Genomic DNA, 19,742 nt, shown 5'->3' with positions numbered 1-19,742 from the left:
GACAGAGGAAGACTGTGAGGATGGCACAGGACTGGGCAACGTTTCATTCTGTTATACATAAGGTCACTATGAGTCAGAACTGACTTGATGGCACCTAATGACAACAACAGGATCTCAAGTATTCTTTTTTTTTTTAATTTTTATTGTGCTTTAAGTAAAAGTTTACAAATCAAGTCAGTCTCTCATACAAAAATTTATATACACTTTGCTATATACTCCTAATGAGACAGCACACTCCTTCTCTCCACCCTGTATTCCTGTGTCCATTCAGCCAGGTTCTGTCCCCCGTCTCCCTTCTCTTCTCCCCTCTAGACAGAAGCTGCCCACACAGCCTCATGTGTCTACTTGAGCCAAGAAGCTCATTCTTAACCAGTATCATTTTCTGTCTTATAGTCCAGTCTGATTCCTGTCTGAAGAGTTGGCTTTGGGAATGGTTCCAGTCTTGGGCTAACAGAAGGTCTGGTGACCATGGCCTCCAGGGTTCTTCTAATCTCAGTCAGACCATTAAGTCTGGTCTCTTTATGAGAATTTGAGGTCTGCATCCCACTGCTCTCCTGCTCCATCACTGATTCTCTGTTGTGTTCCCTGTCAGGGCAATCATCGGTTGTAGCCAGGCACCATCTAGTTCTTCTGGTCTCAGAACGATGTAGTCTCTGGTTTATGTGGCCCTTTCTGTCTCTTGGGCTCATAATTACCTTGTGTCTTTGGTGTTCTTCATTCTCCTTTGCTCCAGGTAGGTTGAGACCAATTGATGCATCTTAGATGGCTGCTTGCTAGCATTTACGGCCACAGACGCCACTGTCCAAAGTGGGATGCAGAATATTTTCTTAATAGATCTTATTATGCCAATTGACTTAGATGTCCCCTAAAACCATGGTCCCCAGACCCCAGCCCCTGCTACTCTGGCCTTTGAAGCATTCGGTTTATTCAGGAAACTTCTTTGCTTTTGGTTTAGTCCAGTTGTGCTGACCTCTCCTGTATTGTGCTGTCTTTCCCTTCCCCTAAAATAGTTCTTGTCTACTATCTAATTAGTGAATACCCCTCCCCCTCTCTCCCTCCCCACCCTCTAAACCATCAAAGAATATTGTCTTCTCTGTTTAAACCATTTCTTGAGTTCTTATAATATTGGTCTCAAACAATATTTGTCCTTTCACAACTGATTAATTTCACTCAGCATAATGCCTTCCAGATTCCTCTATGTTATGAAATGTTTCACAGAATTCATCGCTGTTCTTTACCGATGCATAGTATTCCATTGTGTGAATATATCATAATTTATTTATCCATTCATCCGCTGATGGGCGCCTTGGTTGCTTCCATCTTTTTGCTGTTGTAAACAGCGCTGCAATGAACATGGGTGTGCATATATCTGTTCATGTAAGGGCTCTTATTTCTCTAGGATATATTCCAAGGAGTGGGATTGCTGGATCATATGGTAGTTCTATTTCTAGCTTTCTAAGGAAGTGCCCAATCAATTCCCAAAGTGGTTGTACCATTTGACATTCCCACCAGCAGTGTAGAAGTGTTCCAGTGTCTCCACAACCTCTCCAACATTTATTATTTTGTGTTTTTTGGATTAATGCCAGGCTCGTTGGAGTGAGATGGAATCTCATTGTAGATTTGGTTTGTATTTCTCTAATGGCTAATGATCGTGAGCATTTCCTCATGCATCTGTTAGCTACCTGAATGTCTTCTTTAGTGAAGTGTCTGTTCATATCTTTTGCCCATTTTTTAATTGGGTTATTTGTCTTTTTGTAGTTGAGTTTTTGCAGTATTATGTAAATTTTAGAGATCAGGCACGGATCAGAAATGTCATAGCTAAAAACTTTTTCCCAGTCTGTAGGTAATCTTTTTTGTCTTTTGGTGAAGTCTTTGGATGAGCATAGGTGTTTGATTTTTAGGAGCTCCCAGTTATCTAGTTTTTCTTCTGGTGTTGGTGCACTGTTAGTGATGTTTTGTATGCTGTTTATGCCATGTATTAGGGCTCCCAGCATTGTCCCTATTTTTTTTTTTCCATGATCTTTACCATTTTAGGTTTTATATTTAGGTCTTTGGTCCATTTTGAGTTAGTTTTTGTGCATGGTGTGAGGTATGGGTCTTGTTTCATTTTTTTGCAGATGGATATCCAGTTCTGCCAGCACCATTTGTTAAGAAGACTGTCTTTTCTCCATTCAACTGACTTTGGGCCTTTGTTAAATATCAGCCACTCATATGCTTATGGATTTATGTCTGGGTTCTCAATGCTGTCCCAGCGGTTTATGTATCTGTTGTTGTACCAGTACCAGGCTGTTTTGACTACTGTGGCGGTATAAGATGTTCTAAAATCAGGTAGTGTGAGGCCTCCCACTTTGTTCTTCTTTTTCAGTAATGCTTTCCTAAGTATTCTTTAGAGTGTGGACCAAGAATATGAACGGCGTTGTTGTATCCCCTACAGCAAAGCCAATCATCCATTCTGGTTTTCCCATGTATGACTACTGTCTCAGTATAATTATTAATAGCTCTCTCACTCTCAAAAGTAGCCCTGATGATAAATTATGTAGTCACGTTACCTACAGCATCTTAACAAAGATAGTGCATAGTTGCAACTTGACAAATATTTGCCAACTGATTAAAAATGTTACAGGGGCCTTTTCAGAAGAGTAGCAATGCTGAGAATACTGCTCAAAATGAGGCGTGTGGACATCCACCATTTCCCTGACTTCAGGCACAATCATAAGCAGTGGCTCAAAACCACAGCATCACACTTTCTGTAACTGTTACCTATTTGGCTAATACGGAGTCTAATCCCCAAAGTACTACAAAGGGGTCAGTAAATCCTAAACCAACTGGAGCTTTCTAAAAAATGCTGGTCATGGTGTAAAAAAGTGCTACAGAGGTCTCTGCCAGCCATCGACCACCAGCAAGGACTGACCTTCTTGGGCACAACTTGCGTAGATTTCTGTGATACTGCAGGTCATGTTACAGCGACATCCTGATGTGATTATGTTGTTGTTGTTAGTTGCCATCGAGTCATTTGGCTCATGGTGGCCTTACGTATCACGGAACAAAAGTTGCCCTCTCCTGTGCCATCTCCATGACTTTGGTATGTCTGAGCCCTTTGTTGAGGCTATTGTGTCAATCCTTCTCATTATATCCATCATCTTATAGCCAAATACCACCAAATATATGGCATTCAGCTAAGGCAGGCAAAAAAGACCAAGCTGTACACTCAGATTTAAGGTCTGAAGAAGTCTGCACAACCCTTTCTCAGAGCAAGGGTCCCTATCCCTACTTCTCTCTTACTCTCAATCTGGCATTTTACCACAACTGTCTGCGTGAAGGTACCACTTTTTTCTTCTAACAAACAAATAAGACACATACCATCTTATATTTTACAGTCTTAAAGAAAGTTAAAGTGTCTGTCAGGTTTTTTTTCAGGCTGGAATACTTTTTCTTATTATAATAATGTACTAAAGCTGAGGAAATTTAATACAATTCATTTTCCAGAGTCAAAAAGGTTCTTCTGAAGCGTTCACTCCATCATGCCAGTCCATTCTCAGTGCATACCCTAATAGCTGATATCTAGCTTCCACCAATTAATTTAACATGAAGAGGGGCTTTTGTAGTTGGAGGAATCACAAGGTCTACATACAAAAGGTTAAGATTTTATTCTTTAAAAATGCTAAAATACTTTCGCTACCTGGCTAATTAGAAAATGTGCTGACAGAAAGATTCTGGCATTGTCCCCAGACACTCTTTAAAATAAAATGTGGCTACTTTTCCATTCTAAACTGTATGTGGATTAAAAACTGAATTAATTGCCCCAAAATGTCTGCCTTCGATCTACCGTTACCAGAATTTCTGAGTTGTGCACTGCTGCATGGTTACAGCCTGCATTAGAGGGTGCTATTAACAAGCAGGTTCTGCAGTGGTCCTCTTAGTAACTAAAATTCTGTAAAGCAACCCACTGCGCTAGCCTAAGAGACCCAACAAAGCCAATTACAGCTGTATTTGTATCTGTATCATTAACTGTGACTGTCCCTCTTAATTTTCCTTGCCTCCTGAAGTAGACCATCGATAGGCCACCAAAGCCACATTCGGTCACGTGAGCAGAAGCTAAGCAACATGGAACCTGGCACAGACTCCACTGCTTTCTTCTTCTTTGTCCTTTTTTCTTTTTTTTGCAGAGCTGTACTGCCACCTATATGGCTAGAGGGGATCTGGTCTAATAAAAACGGCTTGAGAAATAAACACCCTTCTGGCCCTTAGGATGCATCTAATTTTGCAGCATGTTCTATCAGAGAATTATTTCACCTTTATCCTCTGGGTCCACAGGCAGCCTTTGGAGATTTTAAACTGAGATCCCATCTACTGCCACTGCATGAAGGAGAAAAAGGCTGTTTGTTTTCAGAAGAATTGGCATGGCTTTATACACTTCTTAGAAAAAATTAAGTGTTAATGTTCAAGGTTACAGGGAAGAAAATCAGGTTCCACCACGGTTCTGCTATCATTTCTGTTTTCCAACTTGACACGTGTCTGTTAGTACCTTTCCTATTGTTTGGAAATGCAGTGTATTGTATCAGTTAAAATGCAAGGGTGTCTGACCAGCAGGCAGGGATTGGAATCTTGGCTTTGCCACTTACTGTGTGATTCTGTCAAGCCATTTAATGTCTAGGAAGCAGCTTCATCATTTCTAAAACAGGAATAGTATCTCCTACCTCAAATACTTTTTATTAGGAAGGAATACATGGTTTTTCAGTGAGCGTCTTTGGAATTGTTCACTTAGTACTCTTCCCTCCTTTTGGAAATCTTCCTCTAACCACCTTCTCCTCACCAAGGAGAACAGGTTCAAGCTGGACCAATCAGAGCTTTCCTGTAATTTTCCAGAACTAAAATTGGGAAGGAGCATTCATCTGTCTCTGGTGGTGGGAGCTCCAGGATATGAAACTGAATTGGAGAGCAGCAAGGTTACCCCAGCAGGGGAGGAGGCTGCCCTGCAGGTAGAGACAACAAAGCCAACACGCAGAGAGCCACAGACAGAAAAATACAGAGCGCTGTTGCAGTCCTGGCTTCAGCTGTTTCACAAGGCCAACTGTGACACTACTCTTCCCACCGTCTGACTGTTCAACTCCTCCTTCAAAAGAAGACACAACAGCAGTCTCCCCAAAACATCCCCCCTTTCACCTAAGTCAGTTTGAATTGTGTGATTTTGTCTTCTGTAACCATGACAGTTCAAAGTGACTGGGTATACAAAGCACCCAGGTCATAGAAGGGGCTCACTAAATGACAGCTATTAATACTATTCCCAGATCTCCCAGAAGAGACTATCCCTCTAAGAGTCGAAGGTGACCCATCTTTTAGAGCTTTATAAGTAAGGTGGTTAAGTTCGATATCTGCAGGCATACTAGAAGAATGGCTCATGGATCAGGGGGACGGTACGTTGAAAATAAGACATTTTCCAGAAGAAAAAAAAAAGTTTAAATCCTTTCTTCATTCCTTCAATCAAAAGTGAGTGCCTACTATTATGTACCATGCTAGATACTGAGGAAAAAAAGATAACTAGGTGGGGGCATGTCTTTAGAGACCTTGTAAGGAATCTGTGTGAGAAATATAAATAGCTATACGATATAGAATGACAGAAAGGTATCAGCAAAGAAGGCCAGCATCATTTGGAAAGCAAGGGAATCCTCAAGAGAGCAGAAACATTGCTGAGAGCTACTGCAACTGATGCGCCCTAAACAGAGTCCCTTGTGACATCCACTGAAGGTAGACACCCAGGGCTAAGTAGCCTCTGTCTGCCAAGTCCCCTCCTTTGACACTACTGGTCACCCTGGCACCACTGAGAACCGTTGCTATGGAAACAGGGCATTCCTAGCTGGAGCAAAGGTGCTTTAAGAAGCCTCAGAAATAGTTAACAATGCAGCCCATTCCCCACGATGGTGCCAAACAGTGGCAGGGGCTCCAGGAATCTCACAGACACAGATGACCCGTATGGACAGCATCGTGCTTCCCTGTGGCCTAGAACACACCAGGTTCCTTCGGAGTCTGGCAGCTGTGGTCAGATGCCAGATGAGAACCATCAGTGTTAACACTAATTCCTCCACAGCCTATTCAGAAACCTTGAGTATAAAAGGGCTTTATTTAAAGCACAGATTTCTTTCCAAGTTTGTGAGCCAAAAGAATGTAAAAGGCAAAGGGAATAATTCTCACCTTATTTGTTAAAATGCTCTGTTCCATGTAAGTTACTTTTATTTATGATTTCTGCAAACCACATCCCCTGAAAACGTGAACCAAGGAGTTCACTTTTATTGCCTTTAGGAGACAAGCCAGACGTTGAAATCACAAGACGAGGCTGGGACGCAAATGCAGCAGTACCTAAACAAGACTAAACGTTTGCGTGTTAAAGTTCTGCCTGTTATCTGTTCTCACCCATAACTTAAAATACGTTAGCCCTGAAACGGCTCGGAGTGGTGAGTGCTCTCATGCCCAGCTTCCTTGGATGAAATGTAACCCCTGAGGACGAGTGCATTTAAAGCAACAACTCCAAATGGCAATGGCGGGGGAAATGTTTAAGCACAAGCCTCAGAAGCCATTACTGAATAAAGGGTACACAAACTCAATACTTTAGGAAACCGGGCACATTTGAAGGAACAACTTGTCCAAGTTTAGCAAAGGACTACTTTCCACAAATAGCCACAACTTTCCTGTTGCCAAGTTAAAGGTTGCTTACTTCATCCGAATCCTCCATACCTTACTATTATTCTAACTTGACTCACTCAGTAGTTCTTAGTTACATTTTGGGTCTATATTCAGAGGGAAACATCTTTTTGTGGTTTTTGGTGTGGACGTTCTCTTGGCTGATTTTGCGAGACACCTTCTGCACCAAATGCCCTGTAGGTTACAAGGCCGCTTGGGGTTTTCCTAAATGAGCTCCTCTCTTTCTAGTTCCTTTGTTCTCTCCAGGATCTCTCTGGTCCCTGTACTTTCAGGACCACGGTTGAGTGGTTCACTTCTCTCTTTTCACCCTTGAGCTCTTCTCAGTCCAGTTTCTTATCTCATCCTGTTGAGAGGGACCCAGCTGGTTAATGAGGCCAGGGCCACTCCGTTGCTTGGATTCCCTTGAGAATCAGTTAACTTTTCAGGTTCCACGGTGCAAAAAAGTGGTTCCCAAACTTGCTTTTAAATGTGTGTCATTGTTTAAAAGACAACATGGTATGGATAAGCAAGTAGCTTGCTGGTAATCAGAAAACTTGGATCCATTATCAACTAACTGAGTGTGACTGACTCTGGGCAAGTCATAGACCTATCTGAGCCTGTTTCTTCATTTGTAAAATGGGAGAATAACATCTACATGGCCTAATTCACATCTTTGTGAGGATCAAGTAAAGTAATATATGCAACAATATTTTGCAGAATGTACCATCCAAAACCTGTTGCCATCGAGTCAACCAACTCTGACTCATAGAGACCCTATAGGACAGAGTAGAGCTGCCCCACAGGGTTTCCAAGGAGCAGCTGGTGGATTCGAACCACTGACCTTTTGGTTAGCAGCTGAGCTCTGACCATTGTACCACCACGGCTCCAGGATGCACCATAAACATATTTATATTGCAATAAAATTAGAATTATAGATCAAGACGAACAATTCAAAACGTGTTCTGCAAAAGCAACTCAAAAGGTATCTTAACCCATTGCCATCGAGTTGATTCCAACTCACAGCGACCCTAAAGGACAGAGCAGAACTGCCCTATAGGGTTTCCAAGGAGCACCTGATGGATGTGAACTGCCCACCTTTTGGTTAGCAGCCGTAGCTATTAACCACTACGCCACCAGGGTTTCCAAAATGTGTCTTAGCTGATAGTAAATCAATCAAGAAAAACATTAGCCTTAAAACAGTATGTTCTCTTCTAGGAAAAAGACCAGACTTAATGATCAGACTGGGACTAGAAGGACCCCAGAGGCCATGGTCCCCAGACCTTCTGTTAGCCCAAGACAGGAACCATTCCCAAAGCCAACTTTTCAGACAGGGATTGAACTGGAATATGGGATGGAAAATGATACTGGTGAAGAATGAGATTCTTGGATCAAGTAGATGCATGAGACTATGTTGGCATCTCCTGTCTGGAGGGGAGATGAGACGGCAGAAGGGGCCAGAAGCTACCCAAATGGACACAAGGAGAGAGAGTGGAGGGAAGAACTGTGCTATCTCATTAGAGGGAGAGCAATTAGGAATGTATAGCAAGGTGTATGTAAATTTTTGTATGAGAGACTGACCTGATTTCACTAAAAGCACAATAAAAATTAATAATAAAAAAAAACAGTATGTTCTTAATTCTAAAGATATAAATAATTTCTAAGGAGCCCTGGTGGTGCAGTGGTTAAGTGCTCGGCTGCTAACGAAAAGGTCAGCAGTTTGAACCCTCCAAACACTCCATGGGAGAAAGATGTGGCAGTCTGCTTCCATAAAGATTACAGCCTTGGAAACCCTATGGTATACTATAGGGTCGCTACGAGTCGGAACTGCCTTGACAGCAATGGGTTTGGTTTGGGTTTTAAATTAACTCCTGGGCTGACCTACCCAGAAGACTATAATCTAGTCATCAGAAATCTCTAAAAGTAAGAATCTCCATGTATGCAATTTTAAAAAGTATAGATTTCTGGCTTATTACAAGCAGCACTTGGTCTAGCTTAAATGGTATTATACATGAATAATAGTAGGCAGTCTGTCCCTGGGATCATGTGACTGGGACCAAGAAAAGTTCAGAAGTACTATGAGGAGACAAGGGTGAGTAATTAGATGAGAAATGGAGAAAAGATCCCTCAATTCACCTCCTCTGCTTTATAAAAGACAGTGCTTGGATCATCAGATTTAGTTGTCAGTAAGTCTATCTCCAGAAGAACTATCCACCTTCTAATTGGGAGTCATTATGAGAGTAGCATTAATATATTTTCCTTAATATTTATATTCTCAGTATCACATATAGGAATGAACATAGCATCTGTCCAAAGATTAAACACTACAATATGGAAACAGAAATTCTGGCATGTGATTCAATACTATGGAGAGGATGATAAGCTTCTTATGTATTCTAAAGCTTTAATCTACGCTACTACACAACACCAAACCAAAACAGACTAAAAAGGCATTATCTTTGGTTTTGCAAAATGAATCTGCTTCCAAAGGAGACGTCAGAGTCCAAATTAGAGCAAAAGAGCAAGGGAGAAAATAGGAATTTATTTTAATGGAAATGCTGACAGAATAACCACAGCACTGCATTTGTGCTGTTCTAAACACAGTATTTCAAGTCCTTCCAAGAAGACGGATTCAAATTGCCACCCACTGCTCAGCTGTACCTGAATGGATTCCTGTTATGGAGGATGTGAAACTCAGATAGTTTTGCCCTGTCAGCAAAATTTCTAAAAAGACTGCAATATTTCTAAGGCACAACCTGAAACTGAGGATGGAGCTTTCTTCCAAAAATCAGTGACCACTAGCAGTCAAAACAAGGGTGGTTTAGCTTACCTGGTTAAAAGCGTCTGCCTTAAGTATTGTGCTCTTTCAGGAACTATCGGTATGGGATCACACAGACAACAGTAACTAGAAAGATGAGATAGGAACCTTAGGGGGGAGTGAGTTTATCCTAACAAAGTAGGAAAAACTCAGAAAAGGAGGGTGAGAATGGTTACACAACTCAAAGAACGTAATCTGTGATACTAAATGGTACATATAGAAACTGCTGAATTGGTGTTTTGCTGTGTATGTTCTCAACAATAAAATTGTATATATATATATATACACATATTTTTTTTTTAAAGCAAAAATGACCTGGGTAACAGCCACAGTAGTTACAGTAATGATGAATGCCATTTTCATCTTTAGATGTAGAGACTTTAGTTCCAACTTGTGACTGCTTTACATGGAAACAAGCCAATGGCAAAAGCTATGCCTGAAGAGTGCCAATTTATATGGAGATGGCTCAGAAGAATAATAAACTTCAGTGTTCCTTTTTGGCATGCTCTCTTTCTAAAACCATTCTCAATAATCATGTTGTAACAAGTGGGACTCAATGTGTTTCTAAGGTCAGGAAGGAAACAGTCCAACAGCTGGACTTGTTAGTAGTGTTCATCTGAGACACGTAGTCTGGGTGGATTAAATACAGATAAAATAGGAATGTATGCTTGTGCTAAGGCATTCTGTGTCTGACAGAAAAATCAAGAGTGCTGAATCATGTAAAAAGCTTTTTCCAAAGAGATTAAATATTGAAATAATTTAAAATGTAGCAATATAAAAAAGCCAAAAAATAAGTCATATTTATTAAATGCTATTCAATGAAATTTTAAAAAGGATCATCAAAACATCAAACCACTTGCAAAAAAAAAATTAAACAAAACCTCACTCTCTTAACTCTCTGGTCATAGGTAAAATAAAACTATGTCAAAGACTATTTTAAAAAATCACAACAATGAAAATAACACATTGTAAAACTCAGGAGATGTGGCAAAGTGGTACTCAGAGAAAATCCATTATCTTATTCTTACATAATAAATAAAAGAAATTTAAAGGAGACAGATGAAAGAAGAAACAAAGGAAATGGATAAAAGTAATGAATTGGAAACAAGAAAAAGAGGAGAACTTACAAATAAATCCAAGTGCTAACTATTTAAAAAGATCTAAATATTGGCATGCCACTACTAGATTAATGTAGGGAGAAAAAAGAGAGGAAACACAACATTAAGAATGAAAATATAAGCACAGATTTGAAAAGGGTAAAAAAAAATTAAGCATTTTCAAGAATCTCTGTTTACCAAAATGGACTCAGGAAGACACAGAAGATAAAACTGCCAAAGACTAAATCTCCCAAAAGGCACCAGACCCTGATAATTTTATAGATAAACTGTCTCAAAACCTCCACGGTATAACTTGTATACTGTTCAGATGGTCTCAGAGCATAACAAAAGATGGAAAGCTGCCCAACTGATTTTATACAGCTGATATAAAACCTAACAAAAACATCCCCAAAAAGAAGAAAACTGCAAACTAGTTTCACTTTTGAACATGAATGAAAATTCCAGGTAAAAATACTAGAATTCAACAATCCATTAGGACAATACCCCATGGCTCTGCAGGTATTTAGAGGGTTCCAATATATAGCAGACATGTGACTCTGCCAAAATAGCCATAAACAGAAAGAAGCACGGTGATAAGACTGATCTCACCCACTACACCAAAAAGTCACTGCCATTGAGTCGATTCCAACTCATAACAACCCTACAGGACAGAGTAGAACTGCCCCATAGGGTTTCCAAGGAGTAGCTGGTGGATTTGAACTGCTGGCCTTTTGGTTGGCAGCTGAGCTCTTAACCACTGTACCACCAGGGCTACTAGCAACCACAGCGCTAAACAATCCCGTGCTAAACAATTAATGGACATCTTACGAGTCCTTGCCTCAACTACAGTCAATAGTGCTTTAGAGGTAGGCAAAAGTCTTGACAAGGTTCACTTGGATTCAACTTGTCAAAGTAAAGGCAAGTGAACCTTCACCTCTGGCACCGGATGTAAGAAATTCTGGTTGGGAGTGGTGGAGGACCCTAGTCAGAACTAGTGACACTGTGCCTGGACAAAAGGGCTGAGCTACCACCCAACTCCAGCACTGACCCCAGTGAAGCACCGTGCTCTCTGCATTGCCAGGCCATGCACAGGCCTTGGCAATAACTGATGTCTGAGGTTTCCAGGCACAGTGTGGTTCTACCCTATGGTAGAATGGTCCAGCTAGCAGAGTTGTGTCTGTCTGCAAAAAAATACCATCAGTAAGAAAATTTCTGAAGTTTACAGTGTTGTCTGTAGAAAAGTGTAATACAAAAAGAAACAAAAATGCCCAACCATTCTTGGCCACTACTAGAAAAATTTGAGCCTATGCTTTAAAAGCTCAGTTGCTTTAGATTTGTTTTAGTTAGGAGGAGGCATCTGGCAACTGCCTTTTCTTCCCCAAACTACTTATGGTTTCTTTAATATTAATGTCATTTATTTTCTTCAATTGGCTTCATTTTCTTCCCAAAGAGAGGATGAAAGAAAGGATAAATTCAAAGTGATGGAGGGGAAGAATACAAACCATCTGCTAGTGAGCTGACAATTACACATTCATAATCCCACATAATGAAGACTAAGGCTGTGCTGTGAAGCCCCACCATCTATCAAGTTCAGGGTCTTGAAGAGCACAATTATTTTTGTTCTAATGCCTGAATTAGATGATGTGCTATTTTTGAGGATGAAAAGCAAAGAACACTTTCTCCTTGGAAGGCAACATGTCTTGCTGATTTAGTTGACAAAACTTTATGATAGCTCTATGAAAAGAGAAGAAGGCAGGGATTACTTGCCTCTTTTTCTGGGGGGAAATCAGAAATAGATTAAGAAACATGGCCCTGGACAGATACCCATGGACAGGAAGAGATCCTTTGTTTTCTGGCCCTGGCACTTTGTTCTACAGTTGAGGATAAGGAAGAGAGGAACAGGAAGTCACCAATGGTGTGCCACATGGCTCCGAATCCACCCTGTTCACCCTTTTCATCTACAACTTGAATAAGGACATAGCCGGCATGTCTGGCAATTCTGCTAGCGATAAAGTGGGGAGGGTCATCAAGATTCCAAAAGGTCTCAACAGGCTGGAACGATCAAACAAAATTAGTAAGATGAAACCAAGCGTGCTAAATCAGAAAGCCCAGCACCTAATTTCAAAGAATCCCTGGCACAAACAGAGGATGGGAAAGTATAGAAGCAGTTCATATGAAAAAGACCTGGGGCAGATGTTGCAAACTGCTGGCCCATGTATGTGTTTTATTTGGCCTGTGCAGTGTTTGCGGAAAACACTAAGCCAGCGTCTACAAATCCGGAGAGCCACATAAAATTCCGGATTTCCGGCTTCTCCTGAAAAACTGACGGATCCGGCAACTCCAGGTCTGCATTCCGACACAACAACCATTGGTAAGAGTTGAGCTGTGGCTGTCCCCTGTAGATAGGACATTCACACCCCCCAATGTATGCATATGGACACACGCTGGCCTGCGTAGGTCATTTAGGATTTCTTTCTTAGCTCTGTGGGCATCTGTTTGTAACTTTATTTTTTTAATTTTTCTTGTGCTTTAAGTGAAAGTTTACAAATCAAGTTGGACTCTCATACAAAAATTTATAAACCCTTGCTATACACTCCTAATTGCCCTCCCCCTAATAAGACAGCACACTCCTTCCCTCCACTCTCTCTTTTTGCATCCATTCGGCCAGCTTCTGACCCCCTCTACTCTCTCATCTCCCCTATAGACAGGAGATGCCAACATAGTCTCGTGTGTCTACTTGATCCCAGAAGCTCATTGTTCCCCAGAATCATTTTCTATCCCATAGTTCAGTCCAACTCCCGTCTGAAGAGTTGGCTTTGGGAATGGTTCCCGTCTTGGGCTAAGAGAAGGTCTGGGGACCATGACCTCCGGGGTCCTTCGAGTCTCGGTCAGACCATTAAGTCTGGTCTCTTTATGAGAATTTGGGGTCTGCATCCCTCTGCTCTCCTGCTCCCTCAGGTGTTCTCTGTTGTGTTCCCTGTCAAGATAGTCATCGGTTGTAGCCAGGCACCAACTAGTTCTGGTCTCAGGCTGATGCAGCCTCTGGTTTATGTGGCCCTTTCTGTCTCTTGGGCTCATAATTATCTTGTGTCTTTGGTGTTCTTCATTCTCCTTTGCTCCAGGTGGGTTGAGACCAATTGATGCATCTTAGATGGCTGCTTGCTAGCATTTACGGCCACAGACGCCACTGTCCAAAGTGGGATGCAGAATGTTTTTTTCATAGATTTTATTATGCCAATTGACTTAGATGTCCCCTGAAACCATGGTCCCCAAACCCCTGCGACGCTGGTCTTCAAAGTGTTCAGTTTATTCAGGAAACTTCCCTGCTTTTGGTTTAGTCTAGTTGTGCTGACTTCTCCTGTATTGTGTGTTGTCTTTCCTGTTTGTAACTCTTGACATGGGGGTTTCAGATGACTGCCAACTGTGTGATGTGGCTGCTAAAAACTTCACCAAATTCAAGGCCGTATTAATAGAAACTCAGTGGCCCTTAACTTTTGGAGAGCCACAGGCTCCTTAGAAAATTGACAAGAATCCATGAGTCTTTTCTCTAGAAATACTTCTATCCATACAAAAAAATTACAATTATTTTCAGGGCATTCACAGACCTCCTGGGGTCTCAGTTCCCAGGTTAATGAGCCCAGTCTAGAAGGAGGAGGTAAATTGTCCCAGGGTATGTTCCCACCGTATGCTTAGTCCCGGGAACCATATTTTAAGAGGGATGCTGACAAGCTGCTATTCAAAACCAGGCAGCCAGGATGGTACCAAAAAAACCAAACCCATTGCCATCGAGTCGATTCCGACTCATAGCGACCCTAAGGCACCGAGTAGAACTGCCCCATAGGGTTTCCAAAGAACGGCTGGTGAATTCAAACTGCCGATCTTTTGGTTAGCAGCCGCAGCTCTCAACCACTGTGCCACCATGGCTCTGCCAGGATGGTAAAGGGTCTGGAAATTACATCATAAAGCTGAAGAAACTGAGAATGCTTAGTCTAGAAACGGGAACACTTAGAAAGGAATATAATGTCAATTTTAAATTTCAGAAGCTGTCATGAGGAAAAAGGATTAGACTTAAACTGGCCCAGCTGCCAAAATGAAGATCAGTGAGAAGTTACAATAGGACTGACTTTACTATTCTAGTTTGGTATAAAAAGTTTCATAGAACTAAAGTTGCACAAAGATGGAATAGACTGTCATGCAGAACAATAGAGTAGTGAGTTCCCCATCATTGTAAATATCCAAGCAGAAGCAAGCTACGAAATGTTAGCAATGTCACAGAAAAGACTACCAAACTGGGCGGAAGACGGCACAATTGTCTAACACACTCCCAAATCAAAGTTTTAATGAGCAGCGTCAGAGATAGCAATAATAGTTCACTTCCCCTCCAAATGTTTGTCAGGCTCCTATCAAAGGAATAGCTACGCTGCAGTCAAGTTCTACTCAAGAGACAGAAACCCCGTGGTTAATCCTCCCTTGGTGATTCAGAGTCATCTTACTGTGAATTGGTCAGGACTTGGCCACTCTTGAAATTTCATGTGCCAACTCTTTTCTTCCACTAATCCCACTCCACCACTCACCTCTCTTTCTACCTAAATTCAAATTGATCATCTTAATTCTTGAGGACCTATATAAGTTTCATTGCATAACAGATCATGTACTTGTTTCAAACATGTGGGCATTTAATAAAAGCTTTTGACCGATGACATCAACAGATAAAAATGAGAACAATTCAGAGTTATATTTACTTTATATGAGCACCACAGCCTATTAGATGAGGTCACAGGCTAGACCAGATCAAGCCCACACACATAAAAAAGGAGGTAGTCAACTATCAATGCCTCTCTAAAATGTTAAGCAGAGTGCTAACCACGCCGCTGGTATTTCAGAAATTTCAAGACCTGCCTGACTATGTCTTTAATTTCTCAATCGTTCTTTCTCAACAAATGATTTTTGAGTCAGAAACACTGCTATTCAAAAAAGAACTTTGCTGCTAAAAATGTCTTTAGACACCATGAATGTGAAATAAATAATCTGCCCCCTTTTTTTTTTTATTTACTGATTAAAAAGCCTATCTGTTCCGGTTGAACAAAATCAAGATTAACTCTATAAAAGGAAAACATCCTTTTGTCCAAACAACTCCCCTGCTCCTCCTCAGCGTGCTTCTCAGCAGCTTAGGGAACACATTCTGAAAGCAAACTTTTCCTCTGTTCCAGGGAAGAGGGGAATGTGGGCCTCTTGACCTATAAAACTCATTATTTTGGAACATCCATAATTCTCCCAAGCCTGTGCCAGTTGAACAGAGACGCCCTTCAGCAAAACCACCAGCCAGCCAGGGCTGGAGAGCAAGGCTTTCACTCCTAAGAGTTGACAAGGACAGGACCCAAAAAGTTCCCTGGGGGGCAAAGGGAGTCTTTACTTCAGCTTGCATTACAAACTGCTGGAAAAGACAGATGGAGGGGATGACAGGAAAAGCAATTATTTCTTCTGGGCTTCCTTTCTGTCTGGATTCTAAGGAGACGAATACAAAATTCCATCACAGATTGAAATGCTATCTAAACATTCTTGAAAATGTGGTCTTGCTCTCTGAAATATGACCTGCTCAGCTGCAGCAACCTGTGACCTATTAATATGTGAAGGTGGAGAAGGCTGACATTCCTGCAGGAGGCTGTCTAATTCTGGGCCTGGCTCTCCAACACCGCAAATTTGTGACCCACAGGTTAAGACGTAAATTACTATAAGACATATATATCTCCAGAACATGACCCAACAAAAAGTCCTGAAGAATCATTCACTTTATTTTCACATTCCTGGGATATTATATACCTGAGACTGAAGTATTTTTTAAACTTTCTAGTGAGCCATACTGGCTGAATCACACTAAAAAGTAGTGTTATTATTTCACATAGTTGTATGTTGGGACTCTTCACACAAAACCTCAGCTTTAAACCACTTTAAAAAACACGACGTTCTTATGGTAAAGGGCTTTCGTTTCTTTGTGACTGATAAACAATTTCACACAGACCAACTCTTCAATACAGTTGAAGAAAATGTTACTGTATGTGAAGTGTGTGTACTGAGGAACGCTAAGATGAGAAATACACAGTTCATGCCTTCAAGGAGCTTACAGACTAGTCAAGAGGACAAGATGTGCGCGCCAGCAAGTCAAGAGAGATCACAAAAACCAAACGAGAAGCACAAGCAAAGGGCTACGGGAGCTGGTGGGCAGAAAGAACATACATCTGAGAGATACTGCCATCAATGCTCTCATCTGTAAAATGAGAGGAGTGGGCCAAATGGGTTCCAAGTCCCTTGTAATTCTACAATTCTGATTTTGCCAGTGTATCCAGATGAGGGCAACAGAGAAAATTTCATTAAGGAAGTAGTATTTGAGCTGGGCCTTAGGTGGGTGAGATTTTTTCCTACCCCCCCCTTTAATATTTTATTTATTTTTGGTGGCAACATACACAAGCGAATGCACATCCCGTTCACAGTTTCTACACGAACAGCTGGATGGCATTGGTTACGTATGTCACATGTCACCATTTCATCTCTACCCACATTGTTTCATCACCATTAACTTAGACTCTCTGCCCCTTAAAGTTTTTTAGATGGGCAAGATTTTAAAACATAGCTACTGGAATAAAAAGAGAGAGAAAGCATTTCAGGCAAAAAGGAGTCTATACACATGGGTCCAGACAGCGAAGGGCAAGTTTTAGAGCACTGAGGCTTCACTATGGGTGAGAACAAAGCAGGAGACAAAATTGAAAACGTACGTCGAAGCTTTGAATGCCAAGCAAAGGAATGTGGATTTAATTTGGTAAACAGAAGCCAGTGAGGTTTCTGCAGCAGCAGATACGCTTAGACATACTTTAGGAAAGTTAATGAGCAGAAAGAGGCCTGAGTGTTTGCAGGCTCCCTTAGTATTCTTCGTTACCTCTACTAACATGGGTCTCATCTACCAGAGAAGCAGTGCTTCACGGGAGATAACCTAAACAGACAAAAGCAAAGCAATAAGAAATAAGAGCTACGCAAGGCACTAGGAAATAGGGTAACAGGAACCTCTAGGGTCTCTATGAGTCAGAACTGACTCGACGGCAATGGGTTAATAGGAACCTAATATGTCTATAAAACCGGCTGCCATCGGGTCAGTTCCAACTCATGGTGCCTCGTGTGTGTCAGACTAGAACTGTGCTCCATAGGGTTTTCGATGGCTGATTTTTCAGAAGCAGATCACCCGGTCTTTCTTTGGAGGTACCTCCGGGTGACTCGAACAGCCAACCTTTCACTGAGCAGCTGAGTGCATTAAGCATTTGCACCATCCAGAGTCTCTAATGTGTCTGTAGACAAATCCTAATGGTAGCAACAAGGAAGAAGATAGACGACTTACAAACAAGCCAGTGGAGATGACTACTAAATGAGGGGGAAAGAAATGTTAGTCATAAAATGTAGGGAAAAATAGAGAGATGGATAAAACAAAAAATAGAAGAGAAAGAGGCTCACAGGACTTGTAAGCTAGTAGCAGAGGAAACAGGAAATTTCTATATAGGATTCCATACTCTCACCCCCTAAATCTGGGGCAGCATAATGTACATTTTTAGAAATTAGTTGTACTAAAAAAATCTCAAAGAGGACAGATAACATAACTGAACACTTAAAGTGAGTGCACGCTACCTAACTGAATTCCTGTTGAAAAGGGAAGACCAGACACTGCGAGAAAGGCAGGCTAGAAAAGGCACGCTCGACATTTCTGTTAGGATAGCAATTTCTGAAATATGACACTGAAACAAAGAACAGAATCCAAATGAAAAGGAGCATGGTTAATAGATACCATCTGGCCCCTCAATCATGGAAGAATATACCCCTCCCCATACACTTATTTTGCTCTTCATTCCCTTCCAGCTTCCTTCCTTGGGTTGATCCGAAAAACTTTGAAATGAAATTTATAGTTACCTATGTCTGCCAGTAAAGCTAGGAATGAAGATTTGTAGCTATGTCCGGTTATCACCTTTTGTAACAATGAAAATGATAGCAAAACTCCAGCAACTTAGCTGGTAAACAAAGGCAGCAACCTTATTCAGTACACAAAATAAAGGAGGGCAAAAGAGAGGTCTGACATAAGGAGAAAGCCAAGGAGAGGTCGGTGTTCCCATCCAGCTGCATTCCCTTGGCCGTGGGTGAGCTGTGCTACAATGGACGCTCTCAGTCCAAGGGAACCAAGAGAGCTCATGGCTGGTCTGGGCAACCGACACCTGCTGCAGGAGTCTTGAAGAAAAAAATTAGGCGAGCGTAATTCTTAGAAAGGAAGAAGTTACTTACTTGCCTTCCATCCTGCCCCACATTTGTTTGACCTCTCACGACAGTTCGAATATTGTCATCCAGTCTCCTAGCAAAAAAGTTAAAGGATATAGACCATTAAAATAACTTCTATTCCAGGGAGATTAAAAGGAGTTAGCAATTTATTTATCAACTTCTGGAGAGCACCCCTAAAAAAAAAAAAGAAAGAAAGAAAGAAACCCCAAAGCCACTGCCACTGAGTCGATTCCCACTCATGGCAACCCGTTGTGTTCCAGAGTAGAACTGCCCCATAGGGTTTTCTAGGCTGTAATCTTTTACCGAAGCAGAGTACCAGGCTTTTCTTCCCCAGTGCCACTGGGTGGGTTGAAACTGCCAACTTTAAGGTTAGTAGTCGAGTACAAGCCATTTGCATCACCCAGGAACCTCTAGATTGCATCCAACAAGTGTGAATGATAAAAGGAAGACTGGGCCCCGGGCCTTAAGTGGGGCAGCAACAGTAATAGACGGAGGCCAAGCCTGGTGTGGACTGAAGAGTCTTCTTTGTTTAAAAAAAAAAAAAAGAGAAGGCTACTTCCATTTACTACTCAGCACTGTCTGAAAGGACCAATAAAACTTTTCATAGTTTTCATGGAGTAAATCAGGGGTGACAAAGTTGCTGAAGCTTTATGAGAACAAGCCAGGGAATTGGGTCCAATAATCCCACCTGAAATCCCCTCCTCAGCAACTTCCTCAGGGACCTTAAAAGGGACAAGGAGCTACAGCGAGGTATAAAATCAGTGCTTCCCCCTCTGGGCCCTGGTCTGCACTCTGTGTCTGAGGTAGATCTGTGGCCTCCAGCTCCTCTTGCCCCTGTAGCTCAACAG

At 41.5% G+C, this 19,742-nt stretch overlaps 1 protein-coding gene across 8 annotated transcripts in view; it reads right to left on the bottom strand.

Moving 5' to 3' along the window:
* The window catches only part of VPS53 (VPS53 subunit of GARP complex), a 143,908-nt gene that overhangs the window by 109,512 nt on the left and 14,654 nt on the right, over positions 1–19,742 (bottom strand). For 6 of the 8 annotated variants that reach the window (XM_010596477.3, XM_064271508.1, XM_023556245.2 and 3 more), the window contains one exon: positions 18,901–18,967. Coding sequence is in view for 4 of the 8 variants with exons in the window: in XM_003416805.4 (XP_003416853.1) it covers positions 18,901–18,967 (67 nt within the window). In the remaining 4 variants the exon portion in view is untranslated. The remainder of the gene's footprint in view (positions 1–18,900; positions 18,968–19,742) is intronic. The other 2 variants (XM_064271509.1, XM_064271507.1) reach the window with 1 other exon arrangement.

The sequence above is a fragment of the Loxodonta africana genome, chromosome 18 (assembly GCF_030014295.1).
Source record: "Loxodonta africana isolate mLoxAfr1 chromosome 18, mLoxAfr1.hap2, whole genome shotgun sequence".
Taxonomy (NCBI): domain Eukaryota; kingdom Metazoa; phylum Chordata; class Mammalia; order Proboscidea; family Elephantidae; genus Loxodonta; species Loxodonta africana.
This window is presented reverse-complemented; position numbering and strand designations above follow the sequence as displayed.